At 33.7% G+C, this 26692-nt stretch overlaps 1 protein-coding gene across 1 annotated transcript in view; it reads right to left on the reverse strand.

Annotated features, from left to right (window-relative positions):
* The window catches only part of LOC128165450 (uncharacterized), a 61281-nt gene that overhangs the window by 14581 nt on the left and 20008 nt on the right, over nucleotides 1-26692 (reverse strand). Inside the window, exons 21-49 of the mRNA XM_052829993.1 lie at nucleotides 25417-25617; nucleotides 24734-24973; nucleotides 23890-24144; nucleotides 22802-22999; nucleotides 22428-22675; nucleotides 16761-16998; nucleotides 16300-16455; nucleotides 15807-15962; nucleotides 15004-15174; nucleotides 14582-14776; nucleotides 14289-14421; nucleotides 12068-12207; nucleotides 11461-11670; nucleotides 10770-11009; nucleotides 10435-10514; nucleotides 9432-9624; nucleotides 8476-8715; nucleotides 7734-7867; nucleotides 7076-7272; nucleotides 6819-6952; nucleotides 6465-6581; nucleotides 4983-5120; nucleotides 4380-4545; nucleotides 3901-4143; nucleotides 3308-3573; nucleotides 2540-2674; nucleotides 1767-1862; nucleotides 1100-1306; nucleotides 128-404 (exon numbers count right to left, since the gene is read on the reverse strand). Of these exons, the coding sequence (XP_052685953.1) occupies nucleotides 128-404; nucleotides 1100-1306; nucleotides 1767-1862; nucleotides 2540-2674; nucleotides 3308-3573; nucleotides 3901-4143; nucleotides 4380-4545; nucleotides 4983-5120; nucleotides 6465-6581; nucleotides 6819-6952; nucleotides 7076-7272; nucleotides 7734-7867; nucleotides 8476-8715; nucleotides 9432-9624; nucleotides 10435-10514; nucleotides 10770-11009; nucleotides 11461-11670; nucleotides 12068-12207; nucleotides 14289-14421; nucleotides 14582-14776; nucleotides 15004-15174; nucleotides 15807-15962; nucleotides 16300-16455; nucleotides 16761-16998; nucleotides 22428-22675; nucleotides 22802-22999; nucleotides 23890-24144; nucleotides 24734-24973; nucleotides 25417-25617 (5404 nt within the window). The remainder of the gene's footprint in view (nucleotides 1-127; nucleotides 405-1099; nucleotides 1307-1766; nucleotides 1863-2539; nucleotides 2675-3307; nucleotides 3574-3900; nucleotides 4144-4379; nucleotides 4546-4982; nucleotides 5121-6464; nucleotides 6582-6818; nucleotides 6953-7075; nucleotides 7273-7733; nucleotides 7868-8475; nucleotides 8716-9431; nucleotides 9625-10434; nucleotides 10515-10769; nucleotides 11010-11460; nucleotides 11671-12067; nucleotides 12208-14288; nucleotides 14422-14581; nucleotides 14777-15003; nucleotides 15175-15806; nucleotides 15963-16299; nucleotides 16456-16760; nucleotides 16999-22427; nucleotides 22676-22801; nucleotides 23000-23889; nucleotides 24145-24733; nucleotides 24974-25416; nucleotides 25618-26692) is intronic.

Consider the following 26692-nt stretch of genomic DNA (forward strand, 5'->3'; position numbering starts at 1 on the left):
TGTAAATGTACTTCAATCACACAATCACTTCATACATCCATTAGAATAAGATGGTACACATGCACCCACAAATTAAAACAAATTAATCCTGAAAACCTATGGTCCATTAACAAGTCCATTCACTTACAGTGATGTGGGAATGGTGATGTCGACTGAGGTTGGACTTATTATTGTCGTTTGACGTTTCCTTCGTCCATTCGAATTAGCCTGACAGTTGATGACAAAAGTCACGTCACTGCAGTCAGGCTGACCACAAATCTGATTGGTCCATCTCGTGTCAATGGAGGCAAAAGCTTGTTTTAGTTTCTGGGCCAGGGTATCCTTCACTCCTTCACAGAAAGAGGTGGAAATGTTGGGATACGCCAGATCTATCACAAGTCTCCTTCTTGCTCTGTTCTGTTCCACTGAAAAAGAACTCTTTTATCAATATCATATTCCTTATAATCAATACGTGCACATGTACATGTATATGATAATATGCAATACAATATACTTTTTCGACAGAAACCAGAAACTTCAAATTTCATATTAGGAATATTTTCAAGACTTGTTTAACAAACTCACTTAATTATAAACAAAAGACATATCATATCCCAAAGCTGAAGTAAAAATTTACAAAGGAATTAAATGTTTTGTGATCTGATGGACAATGTTTACATTAATTGTCTGTGATAACACTATATTTTTAATGTAAAGTTAAATAATTTCATCAACGACGCAAATGACATTTTGTTATGATGCAAGCAGGGTTTGTGTAATCATACAAAGTGAACCCAACTTAAAATTGTAAATACCTTAAAATTTTGATACTGGTAGTGCAATTTGAAAAATTATACATGCATAAGTAAGAAGGAATCATGAAACATGGAGTCGACCATTGCCGTCAGGGTGAAATCAAATCCAATAAAGCATGAAGGGCTGTATGATAGATTTGATCATGCACCGACAGTAATGATCAACCTCATAATACTCATAAAACGATTCCTTAGTTGAATTAAATGTAAGAACAACTGGACAATGATGAATTTTTCCACAAAATGAATATCCAGTATCTAAACATATTACAATATGTTTGTGAGACTATTATCCAATGACTTACGTCCACAAGACGGGAAACGAAGTGGAATATTTCTATTGGATGGGTTCCAAGCTCCTGAGGGTCCACAGGTGTAAACTTTAGGTGTGTACCGATCGATCCTACGATTGGCATCAGTGCACCCAATGGAGCACCCAAAGTAAGGGTTGTAGCTCCTCTCACAGGTCCTTGTACCTAGATGTGGGGGGTTAGGATCTGGACACTGCTCACCTACAGATAAAAAATACAAATATGAAAATAAATATAAATCCATTTTTATTTAATTATATATCTGTACATAAATATAAGAAACAAAACTTTTCAAAACGGATGCAATGAAAACAAACTACCGGTTTATGTAATGATATATAAGTTAATTTGTTCCACAATATTTTTGACTTCATGTGAAAATATCTGGGCATGTCAATAATATTCCCTCTAATTCTGGAAATGCCTTCCTTCATTGGGATCAGAATGTTCTATTTCTTATATTCACTGGCAAAGTTGACTGAGTAACTTTGTTTTTTTTTCTCTCTTTAATTTAGAAACACAATTGATTTTGTAAAAAATAATATCAATGGAAATTGTCTGTACAACAGATTCACTTTTATAAAACCAGTAACAATATACCCGTACACATATCAAGCTTAAAAATATTTTAAACATTAAAAAAATATGCATAATAACTTACGCATCACATATATATTAAAGGAGCAGGATGCTGAGCTATTGGCTGCATCACGAATAGCGTATGTGTTGGTGTATTTGCCCCACAAGAATGTGTCTCCTGCAATTAAAAAAATCATACACCATTTAAATTAACAATTAATATTTCATACTCCTGTTCAACTTTTATCTTAAGTTTCTCTATTGTATAGCAGAAAATTTCATTAACTCAAGGAGTTAATTTTCACCATTTTTGCTGAAATAAAAACTCCGCAAAATTAACATCTAGTGAATAATTATTAACATATAATGATGATGAAGAAATAATATATCGATCTATTCATGAAAACAAACAACAAAAATATGATTTCATGTTAATGGCATAACATGCTTAATTCATACTAGTATATCTTATTCATTTCGAACATGGGAAAGCCCTTTATTGTTATCTACCAGTAAAACTGATTTCATCCATGTAATTTTTTTGGAAAATCAAAGAACTTGCTCAACATTATAATTCTGAAGTACAGTTGAACTTCGATATCTCAAACACTGATATCTCGACTACAATGGATATGTCACAGTGATTTGTAAGTTCCAACCACTTTTAAAAAAAAGTATTTTACCCTTGATATTTAAAATTCTAAGATATCTCGAATATTTTAAATGGTCCCATCTAGTTCGAGATAGTGATCGAAGTTTGACCGTATATCTCTGTCAATCTACATGATATTATAATCACTGCAAATAACATTCATTAGTGGCTTATGAAACTATGCACTTAGAATTCCTATGTACCTGATTTGTAGGTACTCTCCTGTATGGTGGCACCTTGTGGGATGGGTTCAGTCCAGGTCACAGAGGTCAATCTGTCTGCTGACACCTTGTACACATTGGAGGGACATGGTGTTGTGAAGACTGGGAACTTCTTGTCTGGAAAAGAACAATTATTCTTTCTATTTTGCCACATATGATTGCAAACAACATCATGCTTAGAACAAAGATAAACAGGAGCTTTACAGACCCGAAACATGCTATTACACCTCTATAACGAACCGTTCCGTGCAAGAAACGAACTGTACCGTTCACAAAATGAAACGTTCCTTTCACAAAACGATCTGTACTGTTCACAAAACGAACTGTACCGTTCACAAAACGAACTGTACCATTCACAAAGCAAAATGTACCGCTCAAAAAGAACGGAACCGTGCAACTGGTGTACTAGCATGTATCAGGGTCTGTACCACTGAGCTACCCAGGCCAATATCCATGATCCATATAGCTCCCAACTACTACATAAGTGTTGTCAGTAGATTACCGGTATGCTCCTTAAGGGAGTAAAAGTCTAATCAAGCAAGCAACATAAGATTTAACTCTTTCAACTAACAAAGCTCCCATTCTCAGGTTCCACTTAACTATATACTCTGAAGGATTGGTTTGGCCCTCTTTGTCAGTGAGTTAATATTGATATGGAACTTATCTTAGTCTAATACAGTAAATGACATTTTCTTATAACTGTGTATAACAATACTCCTATCATTTCACCAACAAATTCAGTCAACTTACTGTAGGTGACACAGTTAGCTCCAGTGCAGGGTTTCTGGGCACTTGATGGATACACGGGCTGCACACCACGGTGGTACACAAACTCATTCCAGCGTAAAATGGACCCACTGAATACCTTTCGTGGATCAGGGATTAGCTGAGGCATCTCATTTTCAAAGCTCAGTCCTCGGTTGTAAATATTGAGCTGGCTAACATAGCCTCGGAAACCATCATTTGCTTTTGGCATGATTGTGCTGTCAAAGTCTGCACCAAGAGTGACCCATATACTGGAAGGAAAATAATCTCTAGTATGACAAATGTTTCATTGTTAGTTCATTATCATAAAATGAAAAAATATTGCTGTTCAAAAATGTATACATATATATACACCATTCAACAAACACATGATTTTACAAATGTAGTCAGGGTTGTCTCTAAGACCAGGGGTGGGGGGAATTCCCCCGTCTATTATGATGTAATTACCAGCCTATTATTGCATTCAAACACAATAAGCTAGACCCCCCAGACCCGCCTTCTACTTTTTCATTTTTTCCTTCTATTTCAATTTTTAGAGACAACCCTGTGTAGTGATGGTAAAACACAGAGTTGATTACTTTTCGGCCATCATTGATGTGTAGGGGGTGGTGGGAATCTGACTCTGTCTCAGACTGTTGACCACCAAGTCAAACCCGTTGTCTTTGTTCCAGGAAACCACCACATAGTTCCACTGTCCATCAGTGACCGTCTGCTGTTGGTAGGCGGCCCTCTGTGGATTCTGACCATTTTTGTCGTAGACAGCCAAGCCTTGGTTGTCCAGGGACAGGAACTTTGTCACACCAGCCAGGCTGTTGGCAGACCTGCACAGAGGATAATACCAAATTAACATTATGAACATGTCTGATTACTGCATTGGAAAATGTTGTAATCAAATGAAATGAAATATAAATATTTCATAAATACATATATCCATGCAAGGTCCTGCTTTTATTTTTTAATGCTACCTGTAGTTACAGCCATCTTGAATATGATTTTTAATCTGACTTTCTTGAATAACTATTGATCATGCTTTTTCTGATGAACATATGATTCTTACTTTGCAGTGAAAATGGTCAGGAAGGTTCCTGTGAGAGAGGACTGGTAGAAGCGGACCCAGACACTGAGGGAGAAGGAGCTCCCACTCAAGTAGATGGGGTAGGGCAGGGCCGCATAGCCATCCTGGCTATTCAGGTAAAAGTACAGGTCATAATTGGGGTCCAAATCTGAAAGGACAAATCCATCATGTACTGGTATGTAGACATCAAATTTTCCGTTTATAGTTTCCCTGGCCAACAACTGGCTGATATTCACAACGAGATTTCATCAACTATTGATGGATTCTCATGCCAATGCACCCTGACAGTGAAAACCCTCTTTGTTCCATCCACAAAATACATCTTACTTTTTAACCAAAGAACAAAAAAATATTATTATCTGGTACCTTATCAATAAAATAATCAATGAAAGCAACTGAATAATAAAACATTTAAAGTTTTTTTTACTATACAAAACTGTATTTGATTGTTTATCGATATCTTCCTACTTTTTATATACAAAACTGCATTTAACTGCTATATCAGTACATGTATCTTCCTATTATTTAAAATCCATTGGAATCATGGCTTGATTTTATGGTTGTGGAATGCCTTAATTTCCTTACTTCTTATACATGACTCCCCTGTCTTCCCAAGAGGGCACCTGCAGTAGTGGGCGTTGACCATATCAATGCAGGTGCTGGTACTAGGACAGTTGTTGGTACAGTCATTAACATTTATGCTGCAGTTAGCACCAGAGTAACCTATCAAACATAAAATCATGTATATAATCATCAATACTGTAGTTGTAAATATAGTAACCTGTGCTATATCAATTTTGAATCATAAAATTAGAAAAATCAGTGCTGTGCTTGACCCTGGAGAAATTGTGACTTAAAACCGTAACAACAAAAGTGTTGTAATCTGCACCGACTAGTTTTTCAAAATCATGCAAAAAATTGATGTCAAAAGTTATCTCACTTGAAATCACAAATAATTATATTTATAATTAATAATAATGGACATTGGAATATACAAATGAAAACATAAAATATAAACAACTAGATGCTCGTTGCTAGCAACGAGAGATCATCCATTTGAGTGCACCATAAAGTAGCCAATGTAGGGATAGTTGTTCCTTTCTCTCATTTCTTAACACTTCATCAAATTCCGTTTAACCTTCTATAGGATTTTCAATAGATATATAATTATTCTTAGATTATACTTCAAAAATCGCTATCATATTGTGATTTTTGATAAACTTATATTGGAAATAAGTAAAATCTATCATTTCAAATGTAAAATCATAAATCTTTACACAATTAAGGAAGAAAAAATAATCCGCACTCGGGGACTGAACCCGCGTCCTCTGGGCTCAAGTCCACCACTCTAACAACTGAGCTATGCGGACTCTCACTTCAGGACTTTGAAGACCTTAAATCTTGAGAATGCATGGATTGATTTTAAAACAAATTTCATATTCTAAAGTTAATAAAGTGTCTCTATCAAATAATAACAGAAAAAAAAATCAAAACAAAAAATTGAAAAATATGTTTTTTGTTTCCTTCCGGTGACAACCGGAAGTGACTGCGGACAATGGGATATGCGCGAGACACTGTGGCTAAAGACTTTCTACCATCCCTGAAAATTTGAAATTTCTATCTATAATACTTTTGGAGAAAAATCGTGAACAAGCAAAAACATAAAATCCTAATATCTCAGGACTGGAAGTGATGACCAAAAAATTGATGAATAAATTTCTTATAAATTTTGTGCTGAATAAGATCTGAAAGTTTTATTAAAATTGGCGGAAGGAATTTTGAGAAAACGTTACAGAAAAAAAAATTAATATTGGGGAAAAAGAAACAAAGCAATAACAATTAGGTCTTCCGTTGGAAATGGAAGACCTTAATAAAAAGCTTCTCCAAAAATTGTTGCAACCAGTAACCTACAGTATTGCTCACCTTATAATTCATCCATTTTAATTGGCAATACCAATTAAAGCATAAGAATATGTGCATTATTTCCAACCCTTTACACATAGGTGCTTTATTTGCTAAAGTGTTAAACAATTGTAATTAGAAATTAATAATCTGATAATTTTTTACCTGGTGGGCAGTCACATCTAAATCCTGGTGCCAAGTTGACGCATGTTCCTCCATTCTCACACTTATTTGGGTCACCACAATGGTTAACCATGATTTCACATCCAATACCACGATAGTCTACAAGCATAAGATATAATCGTATTGACAAAAATACTTCTTCACTTTAGTCCAATACTTTTTACTAAAATCCTAAGTCAACAATTCAAAACAAAATGGAAGGTTTGATGTTAATATTAAAGCCTTGAATAATTCTGCATGTCCATCACAATAATTCTTTTTTTTTTAAGTCAATTTTTTCAATACTTTGATTTGATGCTTGATTAAGATAGAAAGCATCATCCATGAAATTCTTACCATCATTAGGACAGGTACATTTAGACAGTGCATTGACACCTGCAGTACATGTGGCTGAATTCAAGCAGGGTCTCAGATCACGGCAAATGTTTGGACTATTCTCACAAACTTCTCCGTAAGTGTTCTTAGGACACCTATAGATTAAAATTTCAAGAATTATATTTATAATTGATTACACTTTTAAATAGAGGCCATGATACTAAAAGTGAGAAAATTATGACATAAAATACTGATCCATATATTTCAAGCTTACTTACTTGCAGTAGGATTTTTTGAAGATGTTGAGACACTGTGAGGAGCTGGGACACTTGTTGTTGACCATACACTCGTCATAAATCATCTCACAGCGCTTGCCTGTCCAACCTTCAGGACATGTACACTGGAAGTCATTGACTCTGTCTGTACAATTACCTCCATGCATACATGGCTCAGCATCACATTCATTTATTTCAGTCTGAAAAAGAAAATTAACCCAATTCAGGAAGGCTGAGGAGATAATGTGCAAAGAATGTGCTCACATCCATGTAATGTAGTACTATACAGTAGACAGAGGTTGAAAAGATAAGTGAGTGCTTTTAAGGTTATATATTCATTAAGATGGAACATTATACATGTATATACACACAGGATTATTGTAAAAACTGCATACTGTAATTAAACCAACCTTTACTCACAGCGATTTCATGTTTTCTTTATACTTATAGAATAGTTCAATACAACAAACTTTTGAGAAAATTAAGTCAATATGTTTAAAATTTCATATCTGATATAAATTTAGATACTGCACACATCAATTAAAGTTAATTAACACTAGTAATTTAACGCATTTAATATTTAAGATTGTTTTTCTATATAAGGTAGATTGAATTTTAAAACAAAAATAATGATTGAAGGATGTGAAGCGTGAATACTGACCGAACAATTCTTCCCTGTGTAGCCAGGTTTACAGTCACACACGTAATCATTTACATCATCACTACACTTAAAACTTCCAACAGGATCACAGGGGTTTGATGAGCATTCATTGATGTTACTCTGACAGATGGACCCTAGTTGTAAATAAATCAAACATCAGAAATCTTGTCATATGTCTTACATTAGTATACACATCAGGAAAATGATTATAATAGTTATGGTGAATTAAAACTTAATTAAGTTAAGAATTAAGTTTTTAAAAGCAATTAAACTGCATGATATTTCAAATTATTTCGATAAGTATGTTCACTCTAAAATTACATATAATTATGCAAATTTTAAGCTCCAGAGCATGTTCATAATGTGAGAAATTATAAAGTTTTCATATTTTTTCTAGTAATCTTCATATATATATGTACCACCAGTCAAAATGTTTTACAGAAATTATGAAACAGAGACAGATAATTGAAATTGGTTATTAGAAAGCAAAAAGATCATGGATACTGAATTCATAAAACACTCAATCTGTTGAAAATTAAAATGTAAACCAATTATTAACACTCAGAACCACTCTAGTGGCTTCCCCCAGGTGCTAATAAAATCTAACACTCACAAATTTCTTCTCTGAAGTGAAAGCTAGCTAGCTCATAATAAATATATAAAACCTCCATATTTATTATAACGCTTTAATAAATTCATCAAATAACTTCGTTCATTGCTTGACCAAGCGATGCTTGCTTACCTCCGTATCCAGCAGGACACTGACACTCATATCCCTGGGACCCTGGTTTATCTATACAGGTCCCCCCTTGTAGGCAGGGATTGGTTTGACAGGAATCAATATCATGTTGACAGAGTTTTCCAGTGTATCCACTGGGACAGCTGCACACAAAGTCATTAAATCTATAAGAACATGCTCCTCCATTCATACAAGGGTTGGAGAGACAGTGATCCTTCAAATTGCATGTGTTGCTCTGAAATCCTGTAAAAAAGTAAAAGATAAACCCCATAACAATTATACTTTATAATTTATTTGCTTCTAACATAAACAGCAGTGATAAAACCATCGATCATACATTGTGAGCAAAATATCATGCACAGGTATATAACAGCAAATTTAGAGTACCGGTATACTGAAATATGCAATAATACTTTCTCTGACATGGTGAATATATATCTGATGTTTGCATTGTAGAGACGTACTGTATGTAAACACACGGAATATTCTATGGGAATTGGTGATTTTCAAAAAGACATAGCAGAGAAAACTTAATGATACAATGTACCAGCTAGGGACTGTCATGTTCTATTGGTGTGGGCTAACCCAGGCAGAACGGGATAATAATGCCTTACTGGAAATATAGACATAATTACTGAGCAAGATTTTGCAATTTCCATGTAAAATAACACTCACATGAGGGATATTTTTAGCAGGAGTAAAAAAATTTCGAAATGTATTTTCAATACATGTCATGCCGCTAGAGTGGTTAAATTGTTTTTCATTTTTGATTAAAACTCTTTGACATGTTATAATCTTTATTTTTAAACTACTGCAGCTGTTATTTATTTTGCAAATATTTACTTTACATTAACATTTCCAAGATTATATGTGGTAAAATTTACAATATAGTTTAAGTAGTCTGGAAAATCACTGTCAATAGTTTAAGATTATATACATAGAAATTTTGATTCACATACCTTTATAAACAGGACACTTGTAGCGCACTTCGTAGTCTTCACATGGGTTATTGACCTGGTCAGTACACTCTATTCCTTCCACTCCACACGGCAGGGAGAATGTATCCCCTGTTCCAGAAGATGCCACTTTAGATCCAACCACACGGCACTCTGCATCAATCGGCTCTGTACCGTTACAAACATTTACTCCATACTAAAAAAAAATATTTATACATGACATAAATAATCATGTAATACATGTACAACAGAACAATATCAATGTTTATAAGGTAAAGCATCAAATAAAATTAAAACATATCTTTATTACAAATTAAACAGAAAATGTCCACATAACGTTATATAAAACAATAATTTTGACATGATCGAGTCATCACTGACCAATAGTTGTTTGTCTAAAATCTCGATCACTAAAATGAGCAAAATCTTGTAAAATTGCAAATGCATGAAAAAAAAGGCCTTTTCTTAATATTTGGCTTGTGGCATTACCGTATATTTGTGAAAATGGGGAAAATTTGTTACATTTTTTTATTTGCATCAGTAATTTTTGCGATTTAAAAAGTTTTTTTTTACAGCAAACTCTTTGGGTATTGAATATTTTTTGGTGTATAAATGATTGCGAAAAAAGCGAAAATTAAATCATCACAATTACCTTAATATACAGTATAGACCATATTATGCCATAATCTTAGTACATGTACCATATTATGGTTTTATCCATATTATTATATATATATATAATATGGTACTAAAAAAACACTTGAGCAAGCAAGCAAGTGATGTTTCCTATATACAGTAGTTAAAAAAAGAGACAGAAAAATCAAATTACCGGTACTTTCATTTCCAGGTAAAAATGCATTATAACCCATGAAGTCGTTATTAAAATTAACACATGAATTCTAAACTATTAATGACATTGCAACTAATCACCTGCCTCTTGCAATAATTCCCCACTTTTCAAGTACAACTTAATACTTTATACCCATTACATTTACACCCCACGTACCGTTGAGAGCTGCACTCTCTTCTCTGCCTCACTTCCTCCATTTGGTGGACCCTGATCATACCAAGGACTCCAGTAGTCATCTGAAAAATAAAAAGCACAATATATTTTTGAAAAACTTGTTTTTAATTCACAGCTTTACAGCAAAGTCCTCCTCAGATCAGCATTTTAAAATTAAACATTAATTTTTGATAGAATAAAACCTATGAATCAGCACCATAATTTTCAAATTTCATTGTACAACACATGTACTGTTGGCCAACTTTATTCATGTTTACATGTATCTAGTTTTATTGGTTGCAACAATTTGTATTTTAGGTGAACCATTATAACCCTACCATCAGGGTAGATGCATTTCTTTATGTTGAGAGTTGACCCAGCAGCTGCAGTGATAGTTGGATCCGTGGGAGCAGTTTGATAGAGTTTGCAGGTCCCTTCTGCAAAGGTGTACGCCTGACAGATCTGTAAATTGTCACACTGCTGACGACAGTTACCAATTGTGATTGTACCAATTGGTGTAGAAAACGGAGTCAAACTTGTTCCATTGCCATTGTACATCTCATATGGACAGATCAGACCTTCAGAAAGCAGGAGAGGAGCACCATTATGCAAACCATAAAAAGTTGATTCTTAAATTTAAAACCTTTAAAGCCTACTTCCTCCCTAAAAATCAAGACCTTTAGTCATCAGTGCAAGAAGGGTACAAATGGATTTTTTTAAACGAAGTACAAATATGTAATTTTAAAACAATATTCATATCATATATCATGATATTTGTAATGAGCCTCAAAGCACAAAAACGCCCTTACTCAACAAATTATAAGAAAAGTTTGTCCACCGCCACTGTAATAAGAAATTGGTTCAAACAATGTGCACATCTTAATTGTGTTACTTTTGTCAATAAACCCTATACTGCTGAATGAAATTACATCTTGTACATACATAAAATTAAACAGAACTTTAAAACACAAATATTTAATTCCTGGTAAATCATTACACTGTATTAGCAAAAAAAAAAGCTCAACGCACCATACTGATATCCGGGCTGACATATACACTTGAAGAGGTCCATGGAATAAGCATCTACACACTGACCATTGCTACACCGATTCAGACTGCAGGGATTGACTCGATTCTGACAGCGGGTGCCTTGGTATCCAGTAGGACAAGTACAGGAATACCCACTGACTAGGTCTCTACAGGTCCCTCCATACAGACAAGGGTTAGAGGCACAGTCGTCTAAAAATACAATGGAAAGTATTGTAGCAGCTAGCATTTATTTTTTATCATCTTAAGCAAAGAATTTTAAATAAATGGTGTGGGGTTTTTTTTCCCAGAAAAAAATAGCCATGTCTAAAAATTTTCATTCTAAGATTTTACTTAAGCTTGTCTGTGAAATATTTCAAGTTCATATTGTACTAGTATCTTTATCAATTAAACACACTCAGATTTTTAAGACAATATATTAGGGTGTTTTCGTGTTCTCTATTTCACAAAAATAGTCTCGTGCTGATGTTAGCATAACAGGTAGTAGGTACTCTCTTTAACATGAAAAAAATGATATAAAAACAAATCTTCAGAAAAGAAACCCAAAATCCTCATAAATTTCGTATAACTGTGACCAATGAACACTCACCAATGTTTGTCTCGCAGTCCTGTCCAGTGTAACCAGCCTTGCACTTGCAGATACGACGGATATTATCGTAGTTTATACATTGTGCGGTGCCCACACTATTACATGGCTGTTCATTGCATTTGCTGGTCTGACTGGAACATCTGTAGGATACATACAAAATCTTGTACATACAAAATCTTGTACTTACAAAAACTCTTAATTAAACTCAAGGAATTAATAATGGCGTAAAATCACAAGAAGCACATCTTGCGGATTTTAAAATCGGCTTCTTTTTTTTATTTTGGACAGAGAGAAACTAAATGATATGAAGATAAAAACTTAGCCTTTGTGATTTTATGCAAAACAATTGAACTGCTTAATGGAGTACTAGCATAAAATAAGGAATCTATACAGTCAACCAAAGAAACAGAGAATAAGCTGAATCATAGTAAATCATAATTGTTCAGTTGTTTATTTACTAATTGTCAATGGATGGCTCTGTGGTTCAGTTATATAAAATGCATGGTATTTGTTTTAAAATATAAGCAATACTTTGACAAGGGTAAGAATACCTGACAGAGGGAGAGGCTTGTCAACCCCTCCTCATATTTTCAACCCAAGCCCAAATATTGCATATATATATATACATATATATATATATATATATATATATATATATATATATATATATATATATATATATATATATATATATATATATATATATATATATTTTTTTTTTTTTAAAGACAATTTTCATGCATTTTGTTTACCTTGCAGCATAAAATAACTATTGATACTCAATTTACATATATTGGTGCATATCTGCATTTATTACAGTTATACTATGATGTAAACAAAGCAAAACAATTGATGTCACGATGCATTTGAATGACCAATAAATGAGGCTAATTTGGGGCATTGACCAAATACAACTTTGGTTTATAGGCCGGGTAACCTTTATTTGGTCAATGCAAGGGGAGGTTGCAGGATAATGATAAAATCATGTCACCAGTTTATCATTAGATCAGTTTCTTACAAACCATATCAGATTTACATGAAAATGAAATAGAGGACAAAAATATCAGACGTTTATCTTAATATACATAACTCAGGTGCAAGTGCATTTGGTGTATAACGCATAATGCTATAAGTTAGTTTTGATATTGTTTTTTAACTTTGATACAATAATGACATAAAAATTATATCCATAATTTAATTTTAAACCAAAACTATATATCTAACATTACACAAAGCACCTCAGATACTGCATCATATAACATGGTCTTGAGGGAAATTCTTTTAATAAAAAGATCATCAATACAGTATTGTATTTACATTTATTCAATCTGCAAAAAAGTGAAAATATTAATGTGCATTGCAATTAATGGACTATAGTTTGCAAATGATGGGATAATTACACGTTCTATAAAACATGTAATTTTGAATGTGCATATTTGAGTATGAAGTGAGGGTAATATAATTCATATCATCTAAATGAACATGTTTTCTTATTGTGTGTCACAGGATTTTGTCACTCTTTTTTCTTTTACTGACCCTCTGGTAACTGAATTCTTATTTTTAAACCATTACACAGTATTCTATATATGATGATTAGATTTCAGTTGAGGAATTAAGAGGGACCACTACATTCTCACCTGGCATTGTTACTGTTAACGACAGAGAAAACCATCTTTACACAGAAAAGTAACATAGCAAAACATTTACAAGACATTAGGCCTGTGGGCCTAGAAGTTCACCTGAAATGTTAAACATATCTAACTTGTAGTTTATCTTTATTTACACATATAACTGTCCATGTGAACATTCTCCCTAAGTCTTTAAACACCTGATGATATACAAATGATAGTTTAGAAATCACTTGAAATTTTATATCATTTAAAAAAAGAAACATTACTTAAGTTCACTTTAAATGAATCTAATGGTTTTCAATTATCGATTTTTGTTAATCCACCTGTAAAAATATTTTTAGGATTTTCTTATCAAAAGAATTTCACACAATTTTCACACAATTCAATGAGGTTTACCTATCACCCTGTAACTAGATAAGCTACGACTTCCAGCCAATGTGCATACGCAAACTTTTCACTCTCTATAGACATGCAAGCACATTTATCTATATCTCCTAAAATTTAATTGCAATGAATGACAAAATGTAATTTTCATCCACCACTTTGTCAGTATTTGAGACAAAATCTGAAAAAAAGGTGTAAATGCTTACGTTGTTCCTGAATATCCCGACGTACACAAGCAGCGGTAGTTGTATAATTGATTGACACACATGCCTCCATTTTTACAGGGGGCTGTCGCACAATCATCCGTTGCATCTGTTTCACAACGTGCTCCCGTTGTTCCTGCAGCGACAAAACCAGAGTTTAAAATATCACAAAGTTAATAATGTCTTAAATTTTGTATACATGAATACCATGAATGCACCTGAATACCATGAATGCAATTAAAACTTATTCTAAATCTTCTACTTTATAAAGTGAAGTGCCTTAAAAAACTACTTACCAGATGGACAGGTACACGTATATGAAGTGGCTCCAGACACACAAGTTCCTCCATTATAACAAGCACCTTGGATACAATAATTCACCCTATTTTCACATCTGATACCATAGTAACCAATGGGACAATTACATATGGCTTCATTATCTTGAGCAACACATGTACCACCATTCTGACAATTCAGGCCAGAACACAAGTCTGTAATAAAAAAAAAAAACTTTTTTCAAGATAATAATTTTTCATTTGACAATTCGTATGCGAGCAAATGAATAAAGAAACTGTTTATTGTCGTACTGAAGTAAAATATATATTGAAAATTGATACAATATATATTATAAGTATCTTTAATCACACTTATATTTAAGGAGATAATACTCTTGAAAAGATATTTTTGTAAAGTACAGCATAAAATGCAAAGTTTGTACCCATAGCGTTTTGACAGCTAGATGAAGCAGGACTTCCTATTGATGCTGTGTATTGGGTATTGGGACACCTTGTGCAAGACGTGGCTCCAGTCTGATCCTGATAGTAGTTCTTGGGGCAGCTTCTGCAGGGGGCATAGCCATCATAGGAGTAGGAACCAGCCGAACATTTATCTAGTCATGACAGGAATTTTCTCTATTACAGTGCATATAAACTGTTTTACATGACAATACTGTAGAGAAAGCACACTTACATGTATGAGTTTCATACTCTATACTCATTGACCAATAAAAGTAATGTGTCCTCTAGATACATCATTCAAGGGGATTGATAACATGAAATGCAAGTCATTTGGTGAAGTATTAGATAGAATTACATGTATATGTACTTATTTTCATTTGTTGGACACGTTATCATTATTTTTGATATTTTGATATTCATATGTGAGTGTATATACATATATATACGCCATACACAAGTATATAAGGTCAGTTCATAAATTACGAAATAAATTGATGTCATTTGAAATTCATCAGACATAAAATCAATTAGTAATACATGCATGTATTATAAATGCATGTACCGTTTCAGTTTAATTTGTAAAGACAACATTTTGTCTTATAGTGCTCACAAACCCTAGCTGTTATACTAATTCTGTATCACATTTCACATGGTTCATACAAACAGCCTTTTTGAGGATAAGAGTTTATTGTGTGCAATCTTCGATAGTGAATTCTACCATGACAAAAAAAAGATTTATATAAAGTATTATAATTGTTCTGTGTTATTTGTCTCAGTGACTTACTTATACAGGATCCCACACTCATAGCTCCAGCACTGTTAGTTTTTCCATCATTGGGACAAGCTGTACAGCTAGTACTATTGTTCCAGTAACTGTTCCTGGGGCACTGGTTACATGGTGGCATACCAGAATCAGAAAACGTGCCAGCAGCACATTTAGCTGTAAAACATGTAAAAAAAACCCCAAAAACTCATTAATTATAAATATTAGGCAAATGCAATCTTTTTTATATTTCAGTTTCCTAATTTTGCTGAATTTACTGACATAATACAGAAAGGTTACTGTTTATCATTATACATGTATAAAACTAAAGAAGAAGTTAAAATCACGAAAATCAATCAAAGAAACCTTAATAACTATAGAATTTAATTTAACTTAATAAATCAAATTTTCTTAAAAGCTTGTCTCTGCAGAACATTTTAATGGGGATACATGTACCTTGCATACTTAAGAGCAGTACAAGTAAAAGAGATTGAAATGTCATCCCTTCACTGACCTTGGCATTGTCCTTGCGATGTGGACCCTGTTCTTTGGGTACCACCAGAACCACACTGGGTGCATGCTGAACTTCCACTGTTTCCTTTGTAGGTGTTTACAGGGCACAAATCACAGGTGTTGGGGGCACTCAGAAAGGTTCCCGCTGGACAGTCCACTTTGATAAAGATTTGACAAAAAATTGATGGCTAGATAAATCAATAGACAAGTTGCTTGCTGGTTTGGGAGAGAGAGAGAGAGAGAGAGAGAGAGAGAGAGAGAGAGAGAGAGAGAGAGAGAGAGAGAGAGAGAGAGAGAGAGAGAGAGAGAGAGAGAGAGAGAGAGAGAGAAGGGGGTGAAGTTTTAGTTTTTTCATCCTCTTGATTTAAAATGACAATACCTTTCTATTAATTAAAGTGTAAATCACTACCAACTTTCAATGCAACTTCAGCCAAAATAAGAGATGTGATAATTCTGACTTACAGCAATAGTCCTTTTGATTCACTGTTACTTTCTTCTTCTCTGATGAACAGATGAACCCTTTTGAGTTTTCAGATGCACTTGTTCGAACAAGATTTGGACAGCCTCCTACAGTAGACTGTATCTTAGATATTGAGATATCAAAACTCTGCATTCTGTTCAAAACTGCAGCTGAACAAGTGGAGTACTGGTTCTCACGATATCCCAATGGAGTCTGTTTTACTGTATAGATGATACTCAGCTACAAGACAAAAGAAACCTAGAGCAATAGTCAACAAGGAGACATACCCGTAAATGAAATATGAACCCCAAAGGGCTTTAATGGTCACCATAATAAAACACAAAACACGCATAGGATTCTTGACAATTGTTCAAAATGATATATTACATAAATGATTTGAAATATATTACAAAATTTTTATATTTTGTTTTTCTGAGGAAATGAAACAAGAGGCCCATTGCTAAACTTAGCAACAAGTTTTATAAAGTTAAATATAAAAAAAATTTTGGACAATTTAAAATCTGCACTGGCGTGCGACCAGTTCTCGCCGAGTACCATTTCTCTCCAGTGCATTGTTACGTCATTTTATCAACACATAAAACTAGAACTGTCCTAATGGGACTAATACCCCCGCTAGGCTAATTTCAAATGGGACAAATAATTGAATTGAATAATAAAGGTTTGGAACACACACCAAAAAAAATTTCTAGAATTGTAAAAAAAAAATATTAGTTAACAAAGAAAAATTAAAATCAAAATTGTAAGAATTTCACTGTAAATACATATCTATACGATAATACATTTACAAATGTATGTATTTGATGATATATTTTTTTAATTTAATCGATTTAAAGAAAAACCAACAAAATGACAATAACCCTTCCCTTTGCAGTGAATAGAAATACCGGTAGCCAAGCAATGCTCTTCTGTTGATAAAACTTTCAATATCTTTCTAATAAGAGTCTTGACAGATGCAATTAGTTGTTTCAAATTTTCCTCACTTTCTCCTATGGCACAATGGAACTCCATATCAGAAAATTGATCCCATAGGACTAAGATTTTCTTTGATGAACTTGTTAAATTCAATAAACTCCCAAAACATTACCATAATTACCATACTATGTAAAAATATGTAAAAAAAGAAAATTTAATATTACAAACAATTTTAAAATTTCCAAAACACTACAATCATATCAGTAATTTTGAATTTCATTTAAACTAATGCCCAATAGGGTCACTTCATCAATTTACTTGACAAATAAATTTAAACAACCTCTAAAAATAGTTTAACTTCTTAAATTAATCATTATATTATTTATTTCCTTATAATGATAGACCTTTTGGTTTACATGAAACACTTTTAAAATAGCCCCAAAACCATCACCCACTTTACAGATTATCAATTTCCCCTAAACACATGCTCCATCTGAACCATGGCTCAGATAATGGCTCCCTTGGGACAAATGAATTCAGCCACACTTGTCTTTGATGTTCTTATTAGCTCCTAAGAATTTATCATTGACAAACAAAAACTTTGCATTGTCAGTTGTTAGAATACTTATAAAAAATAATTTTTTTTTTTATCAATTAAGACATAAAGACAAAAACCTCCATCTGGATGTATTTATATAAATATATTTTAGAGTGTTTTCTATTAATTAATTAATAAAATCTGTAAGGATTACCTCCCTTACTTTTCAACATTAGTACAATATATAGAATAAGGAAAATGAAAACTGTCATAAAATCATTAAATCTTGTCTGATCTTAAAAAAAATTGCAGGTGCACATCTTCAGATGGTGTTCAACATATGTACAAATTTTCAAACTGTTCCATGCAGTAATAAAAAATTCTATAGGGGGGACAAAGTTGCGTCTACAGACAGACGGACAGACGGACAGGGTGAAACCAATATACCCCCCTAAACTTCGTTTGCGGGGGGTATAATAATGGTACTTGGCGAGAACTGGTCGCAAGCCAGTAGAGTATTATTTTGTTTAAAAAGACTTTAAATATTTCTCCACACATGCATGTAATTTGATTTTGAAAAATATACTGGTTTGAAGTACATAACAAGAAGCCAACAGGCCTTAATGGTCACCTGAATACCATAGCCGATACACAGACCTGTTGAAAAATCTCACATATGCATTTAATTAAGTTTCATTCTGGAGTAAGAAATAAAATAAAAATATTGTAATGACAACAATCTCTCTGCCTGTAATCTTTCAAAAAGGACTATGAAACCTATAATTTTGCTGAAAAACTTTAAGATCATAGTACAGTGCACATGCAACCTGATATTGAAAAGGTTCAAGACTCTGATAGGAAATAATTTTCCTATATTTGTTAACTTTAAAGATAGGTTTTAAGTGTGGATGTTAATTTTATAGATAAACTAAAACAAGGTGGCTAGTATACATGTTTTATTTAAACCAACCTCCCATCCCCAGGGACAGACATTCTCCCCCTAGGACATTTAAGCCCATAAAAATCTACAATTATTTCTCTCTTCTCAAGCTTCAGCTTTGCAATATTCCACCTATTTATCTCAAAATTATTTTACATGCACTGCTTATCAGTGATTTTAGCAAGCCAATTATTACTTTACTTATAACAAGTCTATTTGTTTATTTAGAGAGTTCATATAGTGTTTTGGTTGCTTTGTTTTAAATAAAGAAAATACTTGTATTACTCTTTTGATCATACAACTTCTTGTACACAGCATAAAAACAGCATAAAATACCCCCGCAGATATGGTAAAAACTCAAAACTTAAGAGTAATAATTATAATCATGCAACGGCATATTTAATACTAAACCATATTGTTTGATCTTAAATCAAAGGCCTGAAGGGCCTAAGAGTCGACTCGCTGTGAACATGTTGTCAATATTTTGATGTATTTGTTTTTATTACATTGTAAGTAATACATAAAACAAATTCTGTCTTTTGTAAATAAAGTTAACATAGGTGAACAAAGGTTAAAGGGCTCTTTGTGGCAGACATCACCTTTATGAGACCAGCTTTATCATATTAAATTATATGATAATAATATTTAGATATCCTATTTATTTAAGAAATTATCTTTTATGATTCATGATTTTTTTTTATCTTTGATATGGTGTAGCCAGTGATACAAGATACTTCTATACTTAATTCATGATTATTTCAAATTCTGCGTGTTGAAAGCAGAAAAGGGTCAATAAATGTCTGATTCCTGAATCATCAACTCATGTCAGTACTTTCAGTACTTTGATTCAACACGCTCTGTTGACGGGCAAATTTATTGATCAAAAACTAGTTTTGGTTTTAATTCGGTTTTGCAAACTTTTCATTTATTTGCAAAACTGGTTTAGAACTAGTTTTAAACTAAAACTAGTTTTTGTATTTATTGGCTTTAAACTGAAACAAGTTTCCAGGAAACCTAAAACCATCCTCGAGTGCGGTTTCGGGGGTTTCAAATCCTTTCAAGATGGCGGAGAGGTGTTCGAAACAGAGTTGTTGATACTCAAGTGTGGCACATGTATCAAAGAATGAACTTAGCGAAGCGTATGGGTATCGTTCTAACGTTTAACATATGTGTCTCAAAGGATCTATGATAGTACATACATGTATAGTACTGACCAAAATAATAATGTGGAAGAGACCGATTCCATTAATACAAACACTGAGAATTACCCTTTGCAATTGACAACAGGCAAACAAAAAAAAAAAATCCAAAGTGGTTGATGAAAAAAAAGGAATTCATTGAAAGATCTGCTCATAACATTTTTTTAGTACACATTATAATGCTTGAATAAGTTCGCTTGTCTATCTCATTGATGGCCTTTTAACTACGGCTCTTTGAAATCAACAAGATTTGTCTGGCTTGTGAGCTAAGACCACGTAATTAGTAGATATTTCACTTGAAACCAGTGTCATTTTTAACTTGTTTCAAACGCCTTGGGTGAATCAAATGATCTCTATTAATATACGTGTAGAAAAATGAATATTAATATAGTTTTTGGGAGTTGATTTTAATCAACTCTTTTATGCAGTTACTCTGGCAAACTGAAAGTGAAACAGTGTTTGGACCTAAGCACAAATCATCACCGCTGACAAGACTTAGTTCTTGAAAATAATAGAAAAATTCGATGTGATGTATGCTGAAGCATTGTTTTTCAAGGAAATTTATCTGTAAACACTTTGAAAATAGTCAGATTTTATATAATACGAACAATGTAGATATTTTTGTAGTATCATGTATTCCTACGCCAGAGTTTAATATGGTCTCGTTCAAACAAACGCTCGGCTGTCTCCGTAAATCTCCGACAGAGAGGCTCTCTTGCGTGTCGGAGATTAACGGAGAATGATCGTCTGGTTGTACGAGACTAGAGTTCGATACCAATAGTGTTTGGATCCATACAATTTTTAGAATTGCGATTTCTGATACATAGTTTGAAATCTATCTTAAAGTATTACTCAACATGATTCATAAAGGGTTTCTCAAAATTCTTGTCGGAAAAGTCTGAAAATTCATAATAAAAATGTGCCTAATTTAAATACAGACTAGAAACTGATTCCAACGCAAGATAAGTTGATTTTGAAAGAAATGATAATCGATAAAATCAAGTCCCATCAGTACTTCGGTACTTTGATTCATAGCAGCATCCACTTTTGCAAAATATTGAAATGGTGTTAAAAGCAAATTTTGCAATGGGTTCGCAGAATAATTAACCTAACATGTGGATATTGCCAGGAAAAAAATTGTGTACACACTTTTAATAAAGACTTTCATGCAAATGCAGATGAGTTCAAAAATTGTTTTCTTTAAATTTCTAGAACAAATCCAGAAGGTATGCGAGTGCAATGGCAACCTTTTTTCTAAACTAACTTTCCAATTAGTGCTAAACCTTCAAACCACCCAACTGGTTTCAAACAGATATGAAACTGTTATCAAACCATAAACCTAAACTCAAACTAGTTTGTGATCAATAAATTCGCCCGACATTTCATTGATAGACTGGCAATGCCTGCCAGACTGGCAATGCATAATATCGGAGGATAGAGACAAAGGACCAGAGCTATTTGCATTATATCGCACATTATCAAAAGAGATCCGATGACAGCAAGGGTCTTCTCGTTTCGCGAGCTGGGTTTTTCTAAAAATAGATTCTATGCTTATAATATGGAACAAGATTTTCCCCGTGTAAGTTGTCGAATTCATAGGAAGTGATTGAACAAAAACTATTTAGATTTGTTTTATTTTTTAAACATTTATGTGTAAAAAAACATGTATGTGTGTGGCAATCACGCAAACAAAAGAGGTTAATGCATGCACTATTTTCATAAGCGCATGAATATATAGTGTATTAAATTTTTTTTGCAGAAACGCGGCTATGATAACAAGGACTCAAAAACTTGTACTTAACCAGCACCGTGAATAACCACTTTTACAGTGGACAGCTTCATTCTTTCTCTTTTCTAAATATGTAAATTTACCAGTACTCATTTCTATATGACTGTTTGTATTGAGGTTAGCGCAAATTAAACTTGGTTTAAATCTGGCCATGTTTTACACCATTTGCCTCAAATAATTTTTTTTTTGATTCATTATGGTATGTTCATATCTTAAAGAATTTAATATATTGGTACATGTACATGGATATTTTGATGTAATTAAACTTACACTGGTTGATGCAACTGTTACAGCACTAGTTGCAAAAGATGATTCCTCATCAATATCAATGAAAATGATGTCATCTTTAAAAAGGCCTCCACTACATCCTTGCTTTAAATTTGACTCTGTCTGTGGTGTTACAGTAGAAAGTACTGATTTATAGGTCGAATCGAAACAGTTGGAGCCGATAGTCTGTCCTGCCGTCTCAACTCCATATGTAACAGTAATCAGCGATGTGTACAGGGCCTCCTGAGTTTCTACAGTAGAAAAATAAAATCCATCAAACTTCAATGTGTTTTGATGGGTTTAAGCATGCATGGAAACTTGAGAAAACACAAATATTTAATATCATGATTTTAAATCTAAAACACAAGATTTTTTACCAGGAGTGCATGCTGGGATGCGCTGTGGCCATGCACCTCCATTGGTACATTCTAAAGGCTTGACTTCTAGTCCAGGAGTGTCATAAAAGGTGTACGTCTGATCACACTTCAAGTCACACCTGTATCCATTATTGGTTGCACTACAGTTTTTCTGACCAAACAATGGCTTTTCAAGAGAAAGAGGTGAGCAGGCAGCAGCTAAAACACAAAATACCAGAGGCCAATCAATCTGCAGTTTATTAAGTGTATAATTATAGAATTGTTCAAATCCTTTTTTTTATGTCAGTATAAATTGAAATGCTATGATTTCATTTCTATCAAGACAACATACCTCTCAGTTATGGCTCAAACAACAATTTATTGATATAAAGTCAAACTTCGTTATCTTGAACAAGGTTGGACTGTTTAAAAACTTTGATATATCCGAAAATTCGAGATATCGAGGGTAAAATACTTAAAAAATGAGTGGCTTGGACTTAAAAATCACTTCAACATATCCATTGTATTCGAGAATAGTGTTCGAGATATTGAAGTTCAATTTTAATTCAATAATACTCTAATACATGTACTCTAGCTTACTGCAAAATCCATGCAATCATATTTTTATGCCTATATCATGCTTAATTTAACATGCAATTGACTTAATTATATTTGCACTTCAAAATCCTTGTTTCAAAATCTTTGATGACACAAGAATATGTTGATCGAACCCTTTGTGCATAATTTCCCCACAGTGAATAAAATTTGAGATTAATATATACATGTATAAAAACACCCTCTGCAACATAATACTTTAATTTTCAATATGTTAATCATACATATTAACTCTACCGCTCATGTGGAAGTCTACCACTTTTTAAATATGCCTCTCGCCTATACATGTACTAGCTGCTCTTATTCGATAAATACCACTTTCATCAAAATCTGATTTGTTATTTTGATAGATAGCCATTATTAGTTCCATCAACCAAGCTAAAGTGTTTGCTTCTGTCATTCAAAGGCAAATATCATCATTTCTTGACCAATAATATTTTACTTTAAATTTACATAAAAATCTAATTTATTTATATCAATAACAACCAGCTTACCTGCAGTGTACACCTGGACTCTACACTGATCTGTCCTACCCATGGAATCCCTCACTGTCACAGTCATTTCCCTGGTTATCCCAATGAAGCTAGCACTGATGGTCAGACTTTGGGGACTGATTTCTACAGTGGGAGGCTGACCACTGTTGTCACTGCTCACTATCTCTGCTGGATCCAGTGTGAAGGTTCTGACCTCTGTGTCAACCACTGTCTCTGTTTTGGCCTCGGGACAGGTTACCTTAGGGGGCTCTTCATCTGCATTTAATGAAAACTCTATGAAAGATCATTGCTTTTTCTAGTTCATTTCTCTCACATTTAAAATTATCCTATGCTGCATCCAACACATCCATTCAAATTGAATTTTACTAATATGATATTGCATTACATTATAACCATAACTTGAACACTTTTTGAATGACCTAAACATTAATTTCCATACTTAGGAACTATGCCAATAACCTTCTTCAAACGATGTTTCTTTATAATAGCTGCTTCCATAGTAACTTTAAAATTAATTCATATTGCAATATTGTTCAGAATGTTATTTTTGTCTTGTAACAGTACTTTAAAAAATTGTTTGATATAACTGAATTTTTTTAGAGATTTTTTAATCTTCACATTCAAGTACATATGTTCTGCAGTCCATTGTTTATAAATCATCTCCCTTTGGAACTTAAGTAGGGATGAAAAAGTAATGCATCTGACAATGTTCAGATTATAAATGAAAAAAAAATATTTCATAATACATGTATTACTGGCTGAACCTTTATTATGCATACATTGCTAAAAACTCAAAGAGTTTTAGTGCTATAAACCGTATTGTTTTCAGATAAAAAATACACACCTGCAACATTTACAGTAAAACTGCATGAATCCTGGTTTCCGTTGAAGTCTGTGGCTGTGTATGTGATGGTTATAGGTGTCTCTTCCAGCACCAGCGTAGTGTTGGCATTTCTAGGGGAGACGTCAAAAGTCTTGATCCCACGACTATTGTCACTCACACTGGGTCGGTTGTGTGTGATGACAGTGTATCGCCCAAGATTCATATTCCCTGGGCAGCCAGATACAACAGGGGCTGTAGTATCTATAAAATAAAAGATTTCATCACAATCAGAAGAAAACACAATCAATTCGTATAACATGCATGTATATTAATTATATCCTGAAAAACATACGATACAGAATCTGAATCATTGAACACTCGGAAACCTATAAAATTACTTCAATAAATTGATGAGGATAAAACATATACAGAAAGAGATCTGACTGACATACCAGTAATATACCGGTATATACCCTGAGGTGTGTCAGTTTTTTGCTTGTTGAAAGTTTTGTGAACTACAATTTATATCAATAGTACTCAATAGCCAGCCTGCTATATTTTTGGCAATCAAAAACTGATCCCACAAAAGCAAAAAATGAAACAGCACAAAAAAATCCCCCCCCCCCCCCCAAATGAATTGTATCAAGCATCCATGCAAAATTTCTGCCTGATTGACAGCCCTTTTCCCTGTGACTGGTTTATACCTTGGCACTCAGTGGGTGTGGTACCATTCCACGTCAGTCCATCAGCGGCACCATTCAGTACACACTTCAATGCACTGTTGGCAGGAACAGTGAATCCAGCAAGGTTACAACCAAACGTGACCACCTTGTCCTGCTCGAATCCCGTCACATCGGTACTCAAGTACCCTCCATTTGGATATCCAGGGTCAGTACAGGTTGTTCCTATACAGAGAGTGCAAAATAAGTTAGTGTGTATATAAAGATTAGTATAATTTAAACAATCAATCTTTCATTGAATTTAGACTCTGAAATATTAAGCATTTCAGATGGGATTTTACAAATAACTGGCCGGCCGGTACTCTTTATGTTTATAAGTGATCAAAGCATTATGAAAATGCAAACTAGACAACATTGAGATGGTGACTATCTCAAAGGGCCCTGCTTATATATAGTGAACAAAAGGATAAAAAGAATTTCAGAGAATTTTGCTTTGACCTTGACCTATAACTTTGAAATGTTCCAGCTGGCATAGAACTTCTAATTCAATCTCATTACCCCTTACATTAAGGCATTTTTGTTCAATCTGAACATATTGATCAAATGGGAAATAATCTATGGTCTAAAACTGGTTATAAAGAGATCTGTTTTGACCTAGACATTGACTTTGTTCAAGGTCACTGCACACCATTAACCCAAAAGCTCTGTTTAAGTAAAGTATTAGCCAAAAAGGCTAGGTGGAGAGTATATATATGCTCTTACAAACAGGATTTTTGTTTGATCTGATATGATCTTGACACTTGATCTACAAACATCATTCAAGGTCACTGCATTCACACCCTTTGATCATAGACACTCTGTGTTTGAAGCATGAACTTGATTGGACCAAGGAGAGAGAAGGTATGCTCCGGACAAGGATTTTATTTATAATTCTGCTATGACCTTAACCTTGGACCTAGAAACATGGTTTAAGGTCACTGCACACCCTTTACCCAAGGACTCTTTGTGGGTAAAGTATGAGCCAGATTGGGCCAAGGGAAGAGAATATATGCTCCGGACAAGCATTCTCAGATGGACAGATTGACATTCTGATCACTTATATAGGGCACCCGCAGAGTAGGGCCATAATTACCGTATTTTCCCGACGACTCGTCGATGCGGACGACTCGTCGAATTGCTCATTTTTAGCCAAAATTTTAACAAAATCCTACGACACGTCGATTCAGACGACACGTCGAACTTATCACTTCAAAATGGTGTATAAAACTGCAGTAACATTATCAGTGTATGATGAAACGAT

This window comes from Crassostrea angulata, chromosome 10 (genome assembly GCF_025612915.1).
Source record: "Crassostrea angulata isolate pt1a10 chromosome 10, ASM2561291v2, whole genome shotgun sequence".
NCBI classification, from domain to species: Eukaryota; Metazoa; Mollusca; class Bivalvia; order Ostreida; family Ostreidae; genus Magallana; species Magallana angulata.